Source organism: Mya arenaria, chromosome 5, assembly GCF_026914265.1.
Source record: "Mya arenaria isolate MELC-2E11 chromosome 5, ASM2691426v1".
In the NCBI taxonomy this organism is placed as follows: Eukaryota; Metazoa; Mollusca; class Bivalvia; order Myida; family Myidae; genus Mya; species Mya arenaria.
Genome location: NC_069126.1, coordinates 75,636,818 through 75,658,538, shown reverse-complemented (window position 1 = coordinate 75,658,538; position 21,721 = coordinate 75,636,818). Strand labels below are relative to the sequence as shown.

The 21,721-nt window shown below is 33.0% G+C and overlaps 1 protein-coding gene across 1 annotated transcript in view; it reads right to left on the bottom strand.

Moving 5' to 3' along the window:
• Nucleotides 1-49: 49 nt before the first annotated feature.
• LOC128235969 (uncharacterized) overlaps nucleotides 50-21,721 on the bottom strand; it is a 34,714-nt gene continuing 13,042 nt past the window's right edge. The window contains exons 9-16 of the mRNA XM_052950753.1: nucleotides 20,029-20,382; nucleotides 9,456-10,041; nucleotides 9,027-9,182; nucleotides 8,663-8,854; nucleotides 8,504-8,533; nucleotides 8,135-8,161; nucleotides 4,481-7,580; nucleotides 50-4,305 (exon numbers count right to left, since the gene is read on the bottom strand). Of these exons, the coding sequence (XP_052806713.1) occupies nucleotides 4,507-7,580; nucleotides 8,135-8,161; nucleotides 8,504-8,533; nucleotides 8,663-8,854; nucleotides 9,027-9,182; nucleotides 9,456-10,041; nucleotides 20,029-20,382 (4,419 nt within the window). The 3' untranslated portion in view covers nucleotides 50-4,305; nucleotides 4,481-4,506. The remainder of the gene's footprint in view (nucleotides 4,306-4,480; nucleotides 7,581-8,134; nucleotides 8,162-8,503; nucleotides 8,534-8,662; nucleotides 8,855-9,026; nucleotides 9,183-9,455; nucleotides 10,042-20,028; nucleotides 20,383-21,721) is intronic.

Here is a 21,721-nt window from a genome sequence, read left to right as displayed (position 1 = left end):
ATCGAACGGTTCTTTGTATGTTAACACGTGATACAATAACAAGAACATGTAACTGCTTTTTGTTTTAATACATTATATACCACATAAATACTGGCATGGTAAGTATGTAAAGTGAACTGTTTTGGAAATATTTGCATTTGCACAAGATGTAGGAAATAAACATCTATTATAAAGATCTAGTATAAAGACTTTTAGACATCGATCAATTGACTGCTTAATCCCAAACTGTCATAACGAGAAGTTGTCACCATTATAAACATTACAATTCTCTATTAAATGCAGAAGAAAGGTACCTACATCCATTAAAATATAATATTGCTTTTGGTAAATTTCGCTGTTTAAACCATAAACTAAACATGGAACTTGGTAGACCTATAAAAACACCACAAGAAGAGATACTTATAGTCTGAATCAAATTTTGACAGTTTTTAATTGTGAATAGCATGCATAATTCAATGAAATTCGATACAAGTCGAAGACAATACTTTTCGATTGTTAATAATTTAAATGATTTCTACTCTTTCATTTCTACTAAAAATAATGCGATATTAAAGTTAAAAATCTATGTTTACCATCTGTTAAACAAGATACATATATAAATTTTATTTTGCAATTACAATACTTTTTTATTTGTTGTGTATACTGGGCCAGTTGCCTTTGTTGACTCATTACTTTGTTTAACTTAAATTTAAGCTCTAACACTTATGAGTATATCAACAGGACATGTTTTCACACCAACTTTAAAACTATTTGAATAGTCTTTATTGCTTTCTTTTATTGCAGTACTTGCAACTCGAGGGAAAAAAGTAAATACACACAACATTATATATTTGCAAAATGTCCGTACATGTAATTGTATGGTGCTTTTGCTACAAAAACCATGCATTCACAAATATACCTAATAATAATAGGTTTTGATTGTTTTAAAACTATTTTATACCTATTTTTATGAATCTTATTCATAAATATTTTTTTTTAATATCAAACTAATATTATTAGTACAAAATTGGCAATATTAGAAAATACAGAACTGAACAGAACATTTATTGATCAGAAGATCATAAACCCATGTGGCCGAATATCATACACAATGACAAAGAATATAAACCATCTGTAAATATTGATACATAAACATATCCATACATTACAGACACCATATAGCATTTCAATAATAAAAATAATCATCATTATAACATTACATATGAATGGCACTTTAAGTGAGCATGTCTTTTATAAACACACACACACACGCGCACACGCACGCACACACGAGTAAGAGAGAATTTACGGTCAATCATTGAGTAACAAAAAAGGCAATATCTACAGGAAGATATGTGGTGATTATTTCTTTTTCTGTATTGTTCAGTTTGACTTATTTATACATCTAAGGATGTTGTTTATAATACTTAGCAAATTATCTTTTATATTTCAATTCTTTTAGCAAGAGCTAAAACATACAAGTGTATAAGGTTGACCAATGTCAAAACATATATTTGATTGGCAAATCAAATTTGAGTAATTGAGGAAGTCAATGTAAGACTCGAACTTGAATGGTAACATTTAATCACTAGCGCAAACACATTTGTAAACGTAACTGATCATTTTAACTTACTCATCAATACGTTTTTAATGGGATGTTTTTGCAGTTCCATTGACGTAAGCTTAATAAATATTGATACCCGATTAAATTTTAGTGTAGGCTGAGAGGTTTTTCAGTATTAATTGTCATTTTTCCGAGATAGTTTATAAAAATCTAAATTACAGATCTTCACACCTTTTAGAATATAGCATCCATCAAAAAGATTAGAATATAACAAACTATGAAGCGTCCAATTACGGTAATTCTCAAACGATGAGTTAATAAGAGGCAATGTCAACAGAATAATATTACATTGTAATTAAAACATTTAAAGTGTCAATGTCAACAGGAAGGTATGACATGGTTATTGAAACAATTAAAATGTCGATGTCAGCAGGAAGATATGACATGGTTATTGAAACATTTAAAATGTCGATGTCAACAGGAAGAAATAACAGGGTTATTGAAGCAATTTAAATGTCAATGTCAACAGGAAGACGTATATGACATGGTAATTACACCATTTAAAATGTCGATGTCAACAGGAAGATATGACATGGTAATTTAAACATTTAAAATGTCGATGTCAACAGGACGATATACCATGATTATTGAAACATTTAAAATGTCGATGTCAACAGGAAAATATGACATGGTAATTTAAACATTTAAAATGTTAATGTCAACCGGAAGATATGACATGGTTATTGAAACAATTAAAATGTCAATGTCAACAGGAAGAAATGACATGTTAATTTAACATTTAAAATGTAAATGTCAACATGAAGATATCACATGGTAATTGAAACAATTAAAATGTCAATATCAACAGGACGGTATGACACTGTAATTAAAACAATTAAAATGTCGTTGTAAACAGGAACATATGACATGGCAGTTGAAGCATTTAAAATGTAAATATCAACAGGAAGATATGACATGGTAATTAAAACATTTCAAATGTCGATGTAAACAGAAACATTTGACATGATAATTGAAACATTTAAATTGTCGATGTCAACAGGAACATTTGAAATGATATTTGAAACAAATAAAATGTCAATATCAACAGGACGATATGACACTGTAATTAAAACAATTAAAATGTCATTGTAAACAGGAACATATGACATGGCAGTTGAAACATTTAAAATGTCAATGTCAACAGGAAGATATGACATGAGAATTGAAACAATTAAAATGTCAGTGTCAACAGGAAGATATGACATGTTAATTTAACATTTAAAATGTAAATGTCAACAGGAAGATATCACATGGTAATTGAAACAATTAAAATGTCAATATCAACATGACGATATGACACTGTAATTAAAACAATTAAAATGTCATTGTAAACAGGAACTTATGACATGGCAGTTGAAACATTTAAAATGTCAGTGTCAACAGGAAGATATGACACGGTAATTGAAACATTTAAAATGTAAATGTCAACAGGAAGATATGACATGAGAATTGAAACAATTAAAATGTCAGTGTCAACAGGAAGATATGACACGGTAATTAAAACATTTCAAATGTTGATGTCAACAGGAAGATATGACATGAGAATTGAAACAATTAAAATGTCGATGTAAACAGGAACATATGACATGATAATTGAAACATTTAAAATGTCGATGTCAGCAGGAACATTTGAAATGATATTTGAAACATTTAAAATGTCGATGTCAACAGGAAGATATGACACGGTAATTGAAACAATTAAAATGTCAATGTCAACGGGAAGATATGACATGGTAATTGAAACATTTAATATGTCGATGTCAACAGGAAGAAATGGCATAGGTTATTGTGTCTGCACAATATTATGTACATTAATTTAGGGAACCTGATCAGATTTATTCTCAAAGGTCCAATACAGCAAGAGCATCCTTCTTGTAAAAAAACACTGAAGGACGACTTATTCTGTATATGGGGGTGATAATAATGTCCACACACTTCTATAGTTAATCTAGCTCGAAAGCGAAACCCTAAATAAACTAAGCGTGTTTTGCATTGTACCAGAGATTCAAATAAGCACGAGTTCAAATAATAATAATTAGAAACTATAGAACAGTACAGCCGGAGCATATTGAAAATGAGTATTGTAATATATACGTTTTTCATTTCGTGTCTATCGTTGGTAGCCGTGGCATTGATTTTTCAGAGAGCTTGTATCGGGGTTAATTAAAAGTATCTATTGTGATTAAATAACACATTAGATGTAACCACAAAAGGGATAAGTTACTCAATTCATCTCCCCTACATTAATGACAAACATACTGACGACATTTACGCGTTCACATGGTCATAGTAACATTTGATTCTACAATATTGTTTTAAATAGAAGGCAATGACATAGTAGAAAAATAGTGTAGAGTTATTGGACAGCAAAACTCAAATGCACATCAATATACATTATAAATTCAAACTGAATACATGCATATAAAACACATGAATGGAAAAGCACCAACCCGTTTATCTTGGACAAGTATCGATTAGTGTTTAAATGTCATACGTTCACATAAAAAGGTGTTTACAACAAGCTAGTCAACATGTCATATCAATTTCATACTCTCATTTGAGTGGCGAACACTACTCCCGAACCCGCCTGTAAATCCATAAATCTGAAAGTCGAAGCCACAAATATCGACTGAAATTGATCCTTTTGAAACAAGGTTCCTCAAAAGGAATACGGGTTTGGCTTCCATATCCAACTGGAGCATCTGTCAAATATATTCTCATAAAAACATGCGACTAAGACATCTAAGTGTTCAAAATTGGAAGATAAGGTAATAATAAGATATGCATACGATTATCTTTTTAAAGAAGTAATGTTCGAAGGAATTATTCAAAACGGTTGCGCGAGTATTGTAAAACACCGACTACGGAAAAACTTACCATTAGCAAGTGCATATTCTGATATTTTATTGTGTCAACATTTGGACAGTTTCCCGAAACGCATCAAGGTTATATTCGGAAGACCTATGCTTATATGCATTGTGAGCAGCATCGACCGGCGTTTCACTTTTCTTGTTGAAACGTGCTCTCTGAAAGCCATGATGGAGCAAAATTTCGATTACTCTTGGAAAACAATTTCTCGCTGCCTCGTGTAACGCCGTATCGTTATTCGAGTTTTTCCTGTCAATCAGTGTATCGCATCCAGGAAGGCTCAACACATGCTCAATAACCTTTGTTGCATTGTGTCTTGCTGCAGTATGTAAAATGGTGTCCATCGTGGTATCATGAACAGCGGTGATATCGGCACCATGACTGACAAGGATTCTCAAGGTTTGTAAACTTTTGGCTCGGCATGCATGATGAAGAGGACTAAAGCCTGAGATGCTTTTATAATTTACATCGGCACCCCATTCTATCATCAAGGTCACCATGTCTGTAAACCCCTTTTGTATCGCAAATGATAGCGGGGTCCCGTAAGACTTGTCCTTTACGTCAAGGTTGTATCCTTGATCGATCAGTTGTTTCAGAAATTGTTTCGATCTTTGCTCTATTGCTTGAAAAAGTGCCATGTTATTTTTAGTGACTTTTCTGTCTTTCAAACATTTTAGAAGGATTTGAAAGCAAACTGGTTTGTTTTCCTTTATTGCGATTACAAGTGAGGTTTCACCGTTGTGACATTGGGCGTTCACATCAGCATTAAGATATTGTTGAAGCAAGAATTTCAGAACATTTTGCTGACCATAACTCACAGCAATGTGTACCGCATTCCGACCAAGTTTATCTGTTTCATTGACGGTGTCCTTTGCACAGGAAATCAAAAACTGCACTACATCTAGTTTCCCGGCTTGACAAGCAATCATCAATGGAATCATTCCATGGTCTCCACATTCGTTGACAATATCTGGATTTGCATTTACAAGCTCTTTCAATATTTGCAAGTCGCCTCTCATAGCAGCAACATCTATCGGTCGAGCGTACAAACCACCGACCCTCTGGTTTGCGCCAACTTCAAGCAATAATGTCACAGCTTTCAGGAAGCCTTTGTTTGTTGCTATAAGTAGAGCAGTTGACGTGCCTTTTCCACTATGATCGGTGTATACTTGGTCAATCCTGGATTTTTCACAGTAAATACCTTCAAGTAAAATCTTCATCATGTTAATGTTGTTTGTTTTGGCTGCTTGGTGCAGTAGAGGCCTAACACCAGGAAATGTGGCATCAAATTCAATGTGTTCAGAGGAAACGATTTCCTGAAAAATGTCCTTTCTTAATGCGGAATGCATTTCGCTCGCAAATTTTTCCAATGAAATATGCAAAATTTTGAACCATCCAATTGCTTCAAATTTCCCATTCTGTAAACAAAACTGAACAATCCGGTATGCTTTGCTATTTACTGCTTCAATGACTGATCTAACTGACAGTGCTATCCCGCTTTCGATCAAACCTTTAAAAGCGCGTTCATTGTTAGTGACAGCTGCATGAATCAAAGCATCTGATTCTTGTTTTTCAATGAACGTTTTCCACTTTGGGTTTCCGCGTTTTTCAGACCATTTTTCATCCATCACAATAACTCTCGTTGCTTCTTTTTTAGCACTTGAATTTCCGTTGACTCCAAAGTAAAGGCAGCAATGTTTCTTTTCCATGTCGTCAATGTGCTTTAATACACGCCACTTGTCATGTTTCTCCTTTTCAACGAATTTGAGAAAGTCAGTCAACCTATCAATCACTGCTGGATGATCCATACACTTGTTCACAAGCCCCTTGAGCCATTGAAATTTCAAACGCTTAAAAAATGCTTTCATGACGTGCTTATCACTGACATCTATCTGGGCGAAATCACCTTTTCCCTGATGAGTAATTGGCCTAACGAAATCAAAGAAGAATTCATCATCGCAATGCTCGATCACAACTTCAGGATAAATCTCGTGTAGTACTAGCATGAAGGAACTTCGCACGTTGGCGCTTGAAAACTTGTGAATGCCTTCACTTGTAATGACATACTGACTATGTAGGCCTTTTATATTTCGTTTCAACGACTTCACATCATTCTGAAGTTTTCTTGAGATGCCAAAGTCAAAAAACATGTTTTCTTTGGAGGAGGTTTGACTCTTCCCAACGCCTAACTTCCGCTTAATTTTTTTCGTCACTGAAACGTCTTCGCAGGAAAACGACATTTTATCTCGATGAACTTGTCGGACACGTGCCAGTCTATCTAAGCGATCATCATCTAAATATCCGTCATACGAGAAGACTGAAATGAGGGCCCAAAACCTGATCGGATCATTTACTCTCATCGCTCTAATTGCAACAACAACGGCGGGCACTGGCTTTCTGAAAAAGTACGACCCTTCTGCAAGAAAACTTCTGAAGAAGACCTTGAGTTTACGTAACCACTGGAAATCTCCCATATAGTTCAGGATATTGTCTCTTGCTTTTGAAGTCATCAGCGGAGACTGATGTATTTCAACGTGACCAGTAACGCTTTCTACTGGCATCTTGATGTAATCATTGTTTTCATCTGGAACAATTTTTACCCTATGTACATTTTTTGCCATGAAATCAAAACAACCCGTTTTGTCTTCAAAAGTGGGGCCAAATTTGCTTGTATCCCGAGCATCGACAACGAATTTGTCCAAATCTAATGGTCCATTGTTTTCATCAGCAGTGATGATGATTGTAAGATTTGACTTTGTGAATTGTATCATTTCATGTTCAAGCTTCGTCTTCCATTCCTCCCAATTTATATTTAAAATCAACACGACAGTCTTGTCTTCTTTCAATGTTTCCCTTGCAACTGACCACTCACTTGGATCAGTTAAATAGAGAGCGACTGTATTACGCTCTTTTTTTGTAAGTTCGGCAAAAATCATTTTGGCTGTGTAGTCGATTCCGAACCCAGCACCTGCCAACACAAGAATGTTCTCACATCGTCGACGTTGAAGCTTTTCAAAAGAACGGTTATAGAGAGTCGTCTTGTATCCAATCACATGTTGTCCAGAGGTTTGCTCTAGGCGGATCTCCTTCAACAGGTCTTTCGCTCTTTCTGTTAAAAGATTGCCAAAGTATTGAAAAAATACGACAAAATAACATACCAATATTTTCTTTAATATCATAGCAGATCTGCTCATTGCATAAATTTTTCACATCTTGTTTTTCACAAATGTTTATTAAACATCGTGTTTGAGACCTTAAAAAAATACCTACAACTTTTTTAGTTTTGCATTTGTTCTGAACATACTTTAAGCGTTTTTTTAAAGCATACCAATGCAAGTGTTATTAGAGTTTTAAATCTGAATTTAAACCAGCTTCAGTAACCTTGACGTGCATCTGGTATATTTTAGGCGATGATTTGCGATATTTCTTTTGTAAAAAATGATTTGACAGTTGGGCGTAAACGTATCAAATGTCGCTGTGGCGCATTTTATGATATTAATGAGAAGAAATATAACACATGATGAATATCTCAAAAGTAAGTTCGTTAAATTGGTAATGACGTATCAATTTGTTATTCTCGTTATAACGTATTTTGAGGAAGACTATAAAAGGTAAGATTTAATCATAATTATAGCCAATAACAAGACATACTATTTTACCTACCTTCGATATTTGGCATTGAACTTTGGTCTGAAAAAAAAATGTCTTTAGTCAATTGACATAGTGCGCGATCTCCCAAAACATCTTCTTTCTCCGAATTGTTTTAAATGTAATTGTTTTTAAATTTATTTTTATTTTCATATTGTGGTCCGTGTATTAAACTGTCCATTCTCTTTTCTTGCATGTAAAGCTTTGGATTGAATGTCAAAATTGTTATTCGTTTTCGTATATGCGTTTATCAATCTTCATTTTTATATAAAGTCATTGAGAATAGTTCAGCACGCTTAAATGCAAATTATGTCCCCACACAACAAAAATAAAATCAAAATAAATAATTGAAATAGAAATAAATAAATAATGAATTGTACTTACTAACAACAATAGAATTTTCCGATTGATTTCCTGCAACGTTAAAAAAGAAGTACGTTAATGCAAAGAAGTACAATTATCTGACTTCAATATCATTATTTGAATCGTTTTCTAATTGTGATTATTTTGCTATATTAAATTTGTAAATTGTATCCAATATACCTGAAACAATAACATTCCTTCCGTTAACGTATCTTACGGAGCTAGAATCAGAACCGTGTTTTTGGTATCTTTGCTGAGGACGATTGGAATCAGTAGGATCTTCAACAAATACAGACTCGTCGTCTTGACCTGCCTCGGTACACTTTGTCTTTTCTGGTGTCTTGTGTTGAAATCGATTCACTAAATCGGGCTCTGAAATAGGATAATTTATAAATATCATCCCTCTTTCATCATCATCATCATCATCATCATCATCATCATCATCATCATCATCATCATCATCATCATCAAAAGTACTGTTAATAGCATTTCAGATAAAATACGCGCTACAGATATAACAAATGCGAGTATTTGAACATCTCACCGCTTCTTGATATTCTTGAATTGTCCGGATAACTACAGCTTTTAGCATCTTGTATCCATTTATCAGCGACAAATTCGTTTTGTTGATAATACTCTTCATGAATGTTGTCAAGGCTTCCATGCCCGCTTGTCGCGCTGTCAGTCTTTCGCCTTGTTTCTGGTAGAAGGTCATCATTAAATAGTTAAGTGGCGAATACTATTTAATGGTATTGATACATTCATATCAAAACAATGGACAAAAGCATTTCAGCAAACTATAATATGTAATGACTATCTTATCACAAATATTGCATTTACACTAATTAATGTATTGTCACCTGGTATAGCCCATCATTCAAAGCATGTAACATATAAAGACTATATTATTATTTGTACAAATACAACCTAAATGTATATCCGTTATTCAATGTACCAGACTAAATAAACTAACCTTGTTCATTGTCTGCGGTCTGCATAAACTCATGAGGTTTACGATCGAATGCAACCGGTAACCGTGCAGCCGTCTCCTTAAGGCGCACCGTGTTGTTGTTACTAAGATAGTTGGACTTTCTTTTGGCACCAAACGCTTCGTCCTGTTTTGGTGTGTTCATTTCACTGCTGCAGGTAACCTCATTATCATTGTGTTCTTCAATACCATCACTTGTCTCATTATCTGAGGAGGAATCATCGCTGCCATAAAAGTGTTCATGTTCTTCAGAATGCACCAAACTCTTGTCTATTACTGAGCTCTCTGTCCATTGAGTTTTTGTCAAATTATTTTCCGATTTTTCAAAAAGTTCCCTCTTCTCCCAAACATATCTGCTACTTTGTGTTGTAACAGTTTTATCTTTGGTCCTGTCTTTTTCGTTAACTAGCAAAATATTTTCCTCACTGTTAGATCGTCCAAAGAAGCTCCGTATAGTGCTAACAAAACCCTTCTTTTGTTTCCGTTGTTGTCTTTGAGAACTCATTTTCATGATTTTCTGTATTCCAAGCCAAAATTGATAATAATAAAATCCATATCTTGTTGTTGATGCCTGTAAACAATTGCTCACACACATGACCAATACATACATTTAAGACCATTGTTTTAATATTCAACAGAGTGAAACATCGGACAATGGGCTACTCAATGCAAATTGCAACACATTTGGACCTCCTTGTACTGCACAGTCACTTGGTCATTATTCCACACTCTAGCCAAAGGAATTAACTTCGTTTAGCCTTTGCGCTTAATCATTTTTATTTTTGATAGAAATATTGAAATTCTCCTCAAAAGTGATAATATATTTTGCAAAGTATTACAGCGGTTATTTATGTAATTACAGACAGGAGCAAAGTGATTAGTGCCCTCATATTTAAAACAGATGAAGGTTCCCCACTCGTTCGTGACCTCTGGAGACCGATACATACATTGCTTATAATGAATGAAGTAGTTTAATCACAACCATATAAACACAATTAGTAATCATACACGAAACATACATACAGAAACTTACCTTTTATACTCTGCTTTTAAGGTCGCATACTCTGGGAGGACATGACACTCGTTAGGGCACCTGTCTGTTAAAAAAATTCAAATCTTGAAATCACTTTAAAAAATACAACAGTAATAAGAAATAAAAAAGTCAAAGGCCACTGTAAAATGTCCTCGTGTTTCACGACCTGCAATTCAATCGGGTTTTAAATTGTGAACACAAATAAGGATGTTTGAATGCACACACGGAGTGTAAGGTTAATGTGTATATCAGTTCAGGTAAGCGAATGAGGCATGTAAAAACATCAATCGTTAACGATAATGAATACAATTTAAATATATTTAAATATCAATTTCATAAAATGCTATTCAAGGTAAATTCTATCGTTTGTATTTACACAAATCAATACTCATAGTATTTATATATAAATACATATATGTGTATTTCAGTTGCTTGCGCTCATGCCTCTGATTTATTTTGTGTTATTTGTAGCAATGGCGGATAACATAAAGTACAATGCCTGAACCAAACCTGGAAAATAATGTTCATTCAATGATGATCAGGTAGTATGGTTGTGCAGGCATATACTAGAAAAAATACCCTTTGAATGTCGTCGATGGAAATGGTAACCTGATAAAAATTGTGAGATTCACACACTATGTTACGCATAATCAAGTTAAAAAAACATCACTAGTATCATAAATACAGGACAAAATGAGCAATACAACATAATTAGGCATCACAAACATATTGGACATAATAATATAGATAATTATTTTGAGATTCTAGTTACTAAAACAAGTTTTGAAACTAAGTATATCAGTTCAAACAAATATATATAAAGAGGAGAACATAGTGTTTCATTCTACAACTTTATTATTTAACAATACGTTCAAAGAATTTACATATTTTTATAAATTTTGTATTATCATTGGGATCGATTTTCATAATTTCTTTAGATTACAAAACATTACATTATCTGTATAATTTCTGTCAATAAATCTTATTCCATATTCTGTAAAATAGCTACATTCTAGTACATAATGGAGTTCATCACCAATACTGATTTATCACAAAGTCAACATTTTCTATCGTAAAGTTTTTCCAGCTACCTACTTCAATTGATAGCCGATTATTTCTTGTTGTGAACTTTTTACTAAATCTTTCAAAATATAAGCAGGTGACTTAACTGAATATGTTTCAAATTTAATGCTTTCTCTAAATAGACTATAGCTATAACGTTTTATTGATGTATTTCAAGAAGAACACAGCTCGTTTATGAAGTAATGAGGTAAATCTAATTTCATCGGATAATTAATTTCAACGGACCTTTTAGCCATAATAATGTGTTTGGGAATTCATAAGTTTCCACACAAAAAATCATTCAACATTTCAGAAATATATTTCATAGGTGTTTTAACCATTGCACGTTATGGTTACTAATTCTATTATAATACATATCTACTTAGCATAATGTATAGACACTGGAAGTTGTATATAATGTCGTGGCCTTTTAAAAATAACCACCAATAATGGTTCCTTATTCCAGCAACCTTAATGAATTATATGACTTTTTTAATGAATTGACTAATTGCGATAGTAATTGTATTGTATATAATGAATGTATGTCTTGTATATAATGAATGTATGTCTTGTATATAATGAATGTATGTCTTGTATATAATGAATGTATGTATTGTATATAATGAATGTATGTCTTGTATATAATGAACGTATGTATTGTATATAATGAACGTATGTCTTGTATATAATGAATGTATGTCTTGTATATAATGAATGTATGTCTTGTATATAATGAATGTATGTCTTGTATATAATGAATGTATGTCTTGTATATAATGAATGTATGTCTTGTATATAATGAATGTATGTATTGTATATAATGAATGTATGTATTGTATATAATGAATGTATGTATTGTATATAATGAATGTATGTCTTGTATATAATGAATGTATGTATTGTATATAATGAATGTATGTCTTGTATATAATGAATGTATGTATTGTATATAATGAATGTATGTCTTGTATATAATGAATGTGTGTCTTGTATATAATGAATGTATGTCTTGTATATAATGAATGTGTGTCTTGTATATAATGAACGTATGTCTAGTATATAATGAACGTATGTCTTGTATATAATGAACGTATGTATTGTATATAATGAACGTATGTCTTGTATATAATGAACGTATGTCTTGTATATAATGAACGTATGTCTTGTATATAATGAATGTATGTCTTGTATATAATGAACGTATGTCTTGTATATAATGAATGTATGTCTTGTATATAATGAATGTATGTCTTGTATATAATGAACGTATGTCTTGTATATAATGAATGTATGTCTTGTATATAATGAACGTATGTCTTGTATATAATGAATGTATGTCTTGTATATAATGAATGTATGTCTTGTATATAATGAATGTATGTCTTGTATATAATGAATGTATGTCTTGTATATAATGAATGTATGTCTTGTATATAATGAACGTATGTCTTGTATATAATGAATGTATGTCTTGTATATAATGAATGTATGTCTTGTATATAATGAATGTATGTATTGTATATAATGAACGTATGTATTGTGTATAATGAACGTATGTATTGTATATAATGAATGTATGTCTTGTATATAATGAATGTATGTCTTGTATATAATGAACGTATGTCTTGTATATAATGAATGTATGTCTTGTATATAATGAATGTATGTCTTGTATATAATGAATGTATGTCTTGTATATAATGAATGTATGTCTTGCGAGCAACTAATAGTTTCCAATCTAGACTGTTAACGTTTTTCGGAATTATTTTGTTTAATGAAATAGCCATCAAAAGTGAAAAAAGTAGAAGCTAATGTTGTTTATTTTTAAATTCTTTTTCTAAAATGCTCCCCATTCAGTGCCAAATAATCAAAAGAACTCTTGACTTGGGTTGTGCCCATTCTTTCGATACCGCAAATATGTCGGAGGATCGGTATTTCGAGCACGCAGATGGACTCATTACCACAAATAGCCTATTATGTCTATCGCCGTATTGGTATCAGTTACAGTTTAGAAAACGAAGTTTATAAACTATTTTTATAGAATGGAGGTCAATATGAAATATTTTAGTTAAGTTGTCACTTCAAATCAAGCCTGGAATGAATTTTATAAATAACACATTTCGATCGTTTTTATCACGTGTTATATTTATGTATAAACAAACTAGAAACTAGAAATACACTGAAAGAAAACAAAATGTATACACTATGTTGCTTCCAATAGTTGTCAATTCAGAAAATGATTTTCAAACAATGGAAGCTGTTGTATTTTGTGTAAGATTATCATTTTGTTTTTCATATTTTCCTCGTTCTGATCGCCATAAACGAATAACCAGCCCGATTTTGCAAATCATTTTAAAGCAGTGGAAAAACATTCAGGAAATACCCGTTGTTGCCGAGAAAGCTGTTTTATTTAGCGGAATTAAAACAAAATAAGGTATTTTTTTATAATATATAGCGATTTTCTTTAACAACCATTCCTATGTATTTAGTTCTCATGCAGTCCGTCTAAGACAAAACGTCCATACGTTTTAAAACTTCAATGACAATACGGAAATGTATTACGAAAATTTGGTGGGACGGAAATTGGAAGTTTAAGATTGCAATGCAGAAGCTTAAATGAATAATAATACATCCGATACAGACACATCATTATGTAAATTATCATATCCTGTCAAGGTGTGTCTGTGCTACATTGCGACATGGTTTTCCAAATATTAGCAAAAACGAATGATTTATTTTTAGGCATTGTGTAATTTATTCAAGATGAAAACATTAGAATGTAGGAGATTACATTTAGTAGATTTACGAAAATATATAGGCCTTTATATCCATTTCTTTGCGATCAATATTACAATCACAGATTGAACCTATCGTATTTATGTCTCGCAATAGCGTTTGCCTTCACGACTAATAGGGGATGAGCAGTATGTCATGGCTGGAGAATATACAGATACATTTAATTTGAGACTTGAGAACATGTACATTATCAAGGATTTTTTTTTGTTAAAAAAAATAAACGTTGTGTTTAGCTTCATTCAGTTTTAAAAGAATTAAAAATAGAGTTTAGTTAAATCTTGATGAGGTAGTCCCGGACAATAATGCAAATTGGTCATAAACACTACATACTTTACTGGTGCATCATCATATTTACTCATCTTGTACACAACCGACGTATGTACTACGGGTATTATTGCAACTTATTCAATGCAAAAACCTTAGAAAGCGAATGTTTTCTGCATTTATTGCTAACATTATAACATAGTTTTAATAAATAGTGATGCCAATGGCCTGTACTCATACTTTATAATTAATACAAACGTGATAAAATCATAATTGATAAAGGGCTTTGCTCTTAAAATAAAAAAAAATAGATCGATGTTGCTTAACAGTTTGTATGCTATATGTATATAGATGCATAGTTGTTGAATACAACTTGATAGCGAAAATACCTGCTGCGGCTGGTGTAACCTTGTCAAGACCATAATGAAAAGTCACTTTTACAGGCTGTTTACATCGGTTTTGAACCGTGGTGACACATGTGAGAACCCCGCTGAAGTCACGTGATTTCTCACTCTGAATACATCCAACGCGATACAGACACGCCATTATTTAAATTATCATAAGGGAATCTATTCTGACAAAACTTTGGCAAGTCTGCAATTCGGCAATACTATGGGAAAACGAACACTTTTATTATAGCAATATTGGTTTGGAAAACAAAACAACGTACAATCAAATAAAATGAACATCTCCAAAATGAATTCTTCTTTGTTTCGTATTGTCTCTAAGGAATGTTAGGAATACGATATAGACACGCAAGTATGAGTAGGAGTTAATTTAAGAATTGTTCTCTTTACCGGCCTTGACGAAATAGAAGGTTCCCACAAGTGACTTGAACGAATAATATATTTATAGGCATTGTGTAATCCATTCAAATTTGCAAATTAAAGTAGCAGCTTCGAATCTAGATGTAATATTTTGAACATTTAGCTATTTAAAACTGATCATATATCTTGTATCTTGTATATCGTATGGTTATCGTATAAGCGTTCGTCGTAAATACGTAATGTATGTCAACAATTAGTGGAATGCAGCCAGTCCCGTTTCTGAGCTGATCTCATGACAAATTTCCAAACATGACAGGCCATGGAACGATATTTTCGTATCCACATCACTGCAAAACAAAGGCAAAATGTCCTGTGACGAATAACTACACCCCGACAGTAGGGTCGCAAAATATTTGTTACTTTGTTTTTAACAAAAGATATTAAATAGGTGAAAACAAAACATGATTTGTATGCCGTTGGATTGTTCTTTCACACAATCATAAATACAAAGAACCGAAAACTTAAAAATCAAGTTTTGGTATTCTTTCGGTTTTCTGAATGCGATAGATAACTAGCGGCTTTATCTCGATTTATAAAAAAAAAAAAACAGAAAAAAATCTAAAATTCTTTTACCAACACTGTTTTAATACAACTTACATTTTCAGCCAACGAAATTGCAGATAGGCAGTTATACGACTCGGCATAATCGTCAAGAATTTTAACTTAAGGGGGCATTTAAAGGTCCGCCGACTGCCACTCATCAGATATACACTCTTTGTGTCAGATCTTGTGTTGAAAGTGTTTCAGCCAATGAGAAAGTATGCTAAGACAGTTAGTAGACTTGAAGTAGTATTTCAATAATTAAGAATGGGTAGTCCGCTACGCTCACTCCGTCCATTCTTATTCATTAAAATGCTACTTCATGCCATATAACTATTACTTAAAGCTGGTTACAGTACATCCTGTTTCAAATATCCCGATATCCTATATATATGTACGACAGACATTACTGAATACCTTTTTCTTATATATGTTCATCATCCCATACGATTGTCATTATTATCAAACATTTAAAAACATAATATATAATAATATATATGAAGACAAGTCACGCCAAATCGCCTTCTTCTGAAATATACGTTCATTACTTAAACTACAATTATGTTCAGTGCATTGTTGGCAAGGGTGATTTTGATAATAACTTATTTTCTTACTGTTACGGAAATGACAGCTAGATTAACAGGTCATAGATAATTATTATATAATTTTGAAATATCGCTTAAGAAGTAACTTAAATGATAGTTGTTACGTACGACTAATTCACTCCGAAATTTGCTCGAGATACATTTTAACAATTTAATAATTTCCTAACAGATGTTAAAATACTACCTAAATCTTCAGCGAATGAGAGTGCAGATGGACAAATATTAAGTACGGTAAAGGTCGTTTGTACAAGGCTTAAGAATTTGAACTTAAGCGGGTGTTTAAGGGGGTCCGCCTACTGCCATTCATCCGATACAACTCCTAATGATTAAAAATGGCTCGTTCGCTATTCTCACTCGCCCATTCTTATTCATTAATATTTTACTTCAGGTCATCTTACTATCACTAATAGTCACGAAATGTGTATCTTTTTCTATTTAAGAATTAATTAATTATTTTATTTAATGATTAATTTAATGATTAATGAAATTTACAATTTAATCAATATAAGGTATCGAAAATGATAAAAGTGAATTAACATACCTGTTTCGTCTTAATCACATTTTGGTTATATGAATAGTATGAACATAACTGTCATTCGTAATATCTGAACTGTCATACCATCCGGCCACATTTAAAGATGTATAAATACCAACCAAGTAGGTAGCAGATCTGCATGGGCGACTGGGTATAAAATCCTTGAAATGAGATATAGTCTGAATTTATATTGACAAATATCATCATTATCATCTAAATTTGCTATACACCAAGTGATTTATACTGACTTTTGTACTGATAAGTTATGGCTGACTGACAAATCTATGCTAGGTAAATGAATCAAACCAGGAAGCTTATTTAAGTGGATTTTTTGTATAGTTTTCTCTGAAATTAGAGTGAAGATGTTGTTTGATTTTCCTTTTTTTAAATACAAGCAACACCTTTAACCTTTACTTTGTTTGTTTAAACCCAAAATGAAACGCAAAGCTTCGAACGTCCATGGGTTAAAAGTTGAGGTCAAACATAAAGGTCATGCCTAAAATTTTCTTGTATTTTTTTTGCTGTCATGCATTTGAGAAATTCAAAATCACTTGGCGCACATTTTTCAAAAAATGTGAACATTGATTTTTTGATCCCACTTTTGCATCATGGTGATTTCTTAATGTACCAATAAACGTTACCATTATAATTCTATTATTTTATGATGACAGTTTTTTACGTAAAGCAATATTTACTGTGTAGTAACGTTTTCAGCAAAGCTATGAAGCAATTACGTTGACGAAGCATAAATCATACTTAACTTTAAAGATGAACCCTTTTCAGGTACTTGCGGCGGTTTTTGTTTTCAAAACTAACTGAGTTTACAAAACATAACATTCTTGCATTGCGGATAGACGAAATCAAACAATACTCAATATCAAATGTCAAATCAATCACAAATCTTCCGAACGCAAAACATTTGCTATTCAATGAAAATAGGTTATATAACTGCCCTTACATCGACTTTTAATGACGAAAACTAAACTGTAATAGCAAAGGAATGTGAAGATGTATCTATTTTTGGAAACAGTTCATTCTCTTTATCTTCAAATATGCAGTTCTTTTCATTTGCTAATATTTAAAAATTGATAAGATCGATGTCATTTAATACGGCCTTTCCATCAGAGTTGGTATTCGATAAATGATAGAAGTCTGTCTCATATTTTGAAATGTAAGGAAACCAAATTGATTCATATCGAAATCATAACTTCCTTAAATCTGTTTTCAAATCAGTCACGTTTTCTTTTTTAGAGAATTCTAACGATGCCTAGATTGTAACCCAATATATATTTAAAGACCAAAATAGAACTATGACTTGAAGTCACTAAGCATTATAAAGACTTCCATATTTTCCATAAATGCATACTTTAGTTAGTAGTTAAAGTTTTATAACTCAAAACTTGTGTTTGTTATAAATGTGTATATATTGATTTTAAATACGAGTATCACTTTAAGATAAGTCTCCTTTTGTTCTTCTGAAATCGTCAGAACTATGATAGTTGATTATCTTATGTTATCAGATGCATGTTATTCGTAAATTGTTTTATAATCGTTCCGCGACTTTTTTATAATGACTTTTATCAGTAAAGTGCTTCTTCACTATCTTGTGATTTCGAAATAAAAACAGTAAACTTTTTTGTCTTAATGATTTCACAAGGGCTTCGTAAAATGATAGGGTTCTTGGCATACGTTGTAAATGTCATCGTAGCGTCCAAATATATATATATTTTAAGGGGCTTTATGCACGTATTTTATTTTATAATATACCTGTAATGTAACGTGATACCAAAATAAATACGAAAAATGCTAGGCTTTATTGGATTGGTTTTATTCATAAGCCTGTGCATTGTCGACATCTAAGATGCATGTCAAATGAGGAAAAATGAGCATTCATGAATGAAAAGGGGGGCATTCAGGGAAGCTAGATGTTAGAATGATTTTAATCAAAATATCTTTAGCATTTTAATACACTTAATGTGTTTCCGCATACATCAATTAATTCCGGGATCAGTTTTAACTGCAAGTTGACCAACTATTTGTAAAAAACTAATTCTTTTCAATCCAGGTTGAAAATGATCAAACGATATAATTTCATTCGAGTTGGGTTGAAATGACCCAGATACCATTCTACAATATTTGCAACTTATTCGACCATATGCATAAAATAAATACAACTCTTTTCCGCTGCTACTTTCAAAGCTTATTTGAACTCAACGAAAACATTTTCTTCCGATTGAAACGGCCTTATGTGATACAATGAACATCAAGGGAGCTAATGCATATGGCAATCTACATACATGTAGTTTTACATTGGTATACGTATAAAGCGGTATCCCTGTCGACATTGGGACCAGTCATTATGAACTTTATGTCGTCAGTATGGTGTTAACAACACAGTCACTTTTACTGGTATGAAAACACCACTTTTATTATCATAAACGTATCAATATATAATTGACATTAACATTTTAAAACGTTACAATAACCAAACATTTAAGAAAACTTTAAGTAACTATCATATTAAACGAACGAGTTTATTTGAAATTTGAGAAAAAGTCTTGCCCATATAGACTATATAACAGGGGGGTACACGTATTCCGAATTTGCAACGGTTTAAGAGAGGTTTTGGAGTCTGATATGCAAGATGGCGGCGAAACAATGACAAAATAAGATGATCGGAACCTGTTTTCGTAGTAGTTTAAAGTATATGTTTCCAAAATATCATGACGCCCATTCGGCTCTACAACTACCTTGCCTCCCTCGGCAAGTGCAAGTTCCGGCGGGCAAATCTTCGTACTCAATATTTCCGGATTAGTCTCATGGCTGTTCATATGGGCTGTTTGTGGCATGTCAAATGTCAGAGTACCGTCTTCGCCGACCACAAAGTTAAGCTGACCAAACTTATCTCACACAGAAAGGTCGGGATAGGAGTCGGTCGACAGATTAAACACTGACGCGTCGCGGGTGTTTGTGCCATCAGCTGCACATGGTTCGTCGTCAGTGGCACTTCGTTCCCTAGTTCTGTTTGCCTGTTCACGTTCTTTGTCAAATCATAATTTCCAGCTGATATGTCTTCACACGATCGAAGGAGGAGGTAATTGTCGGTCGCGTTGGGATTAAAAGGATAAACGTCACATTTCCGGAACCACTCGACGATCGTACTCATTGTGAACGCCTTCTCGAAGATAATCTTTAAGACGCCGCTCACAGATTCATTGGACACCCAAAGATCTGATTTGACAAGTTTAGCCTGAAATAATTATAAACAAACTTTAACGTGTTTACCTTCATTTACTAGTATGGTAATATCTATGAGGTAAAAATTAACCTGGGACATGACTTTAGAAGCTTCAAGTTTCATCTTACACTGCAACGACTAGTAGTTGCAGTATATGAGTAGTCTTGGGTGGCAAACTGAAGAGGATGATGTCATTTTCCATTGCGAGACGAATGCTTTTGTATGGCGACGGTCCGTCTTGTATGAGAAGGGGTCGTTCTTGGACGGCATGCCTGACAAAGCTTTTTTTTAAACCATTCGAAGTATATTTCCTTGTCTATGAAGCCCAATTCTGAACAGGAATATAGCGCATGTATGGGGCCGTTCTTGTGATAAGGCCCACCAGGCATACTGTCTGAGAATATGACCATAGGAGGTATGGCGCAGCCCGCAGCGTTCACACAACAATGCACTGATATGTGCTCACTGGTTGCAGCAGAGACAGAATTTGCATGCTTCTGGCGCACAGACACGATGCCTTTTTGTGAGGATTTGTTCAGGTAAAGTGCTGCCTCGTCACAATTGTATACTTGTATAGGTTTATCCATAAGTCTGTTGGCATCTATGGTGTTCTTTAAGAGACTAATATGTTGCTTACAACAACGACACTTCCCATTGTCCCCCCTCTATCTAAAGCATCAGTTGGCCTGAAGTCGAGTGCCTCTCTTTGAACCCCCTCCAAAAATTATTTAATCTTTGTTATACTAAAACCATCTGTTGGTCGTTTTCATGCATGATAATATTTATGGTCTTAAAGTCGTCGAATTTGCTCCAAGGTCGTATTTATTTTATCACACATTTGGTCAAACTTCATATTATTTTATGTTCAGGGAGTCAACTCAGACAAACATTAAGCAGTTGAGTATCGACCACATATTATAAACGTTTGAACAAACGTTTCGTAAGCCAGTACATACGTTCGCTCAAAAGGGGTGAACATTTTCATCGCCTGGATTTCAGATTATGCCATCAGATTAGTCAGTGAAATGGAAAGGCAATACGCATCCGCAATTTAAAATAACTTGTTTGCAATGATACCACAAGAAAGCTTTATATTTCTGGTTTCAAATTGACCCAGTTTTCACCCATCGAGCGATAAATAGGAAAAGGAAATTACGTCATTCAAAATATGCCGACTTAAGGGCTATGCCGACTTAAGGGCTTAACTTAAGTTTCTTTCATATTAAACTTGGTATCCTTCATAAGAACAATTGTTTTCGACATTTATTTATCCTTTATGTATGTTAAAACAATTGTATTAATTGTGGTAAATCTTATTTGGGAGTAAGAATGCATCTTTTAACAATCTTGA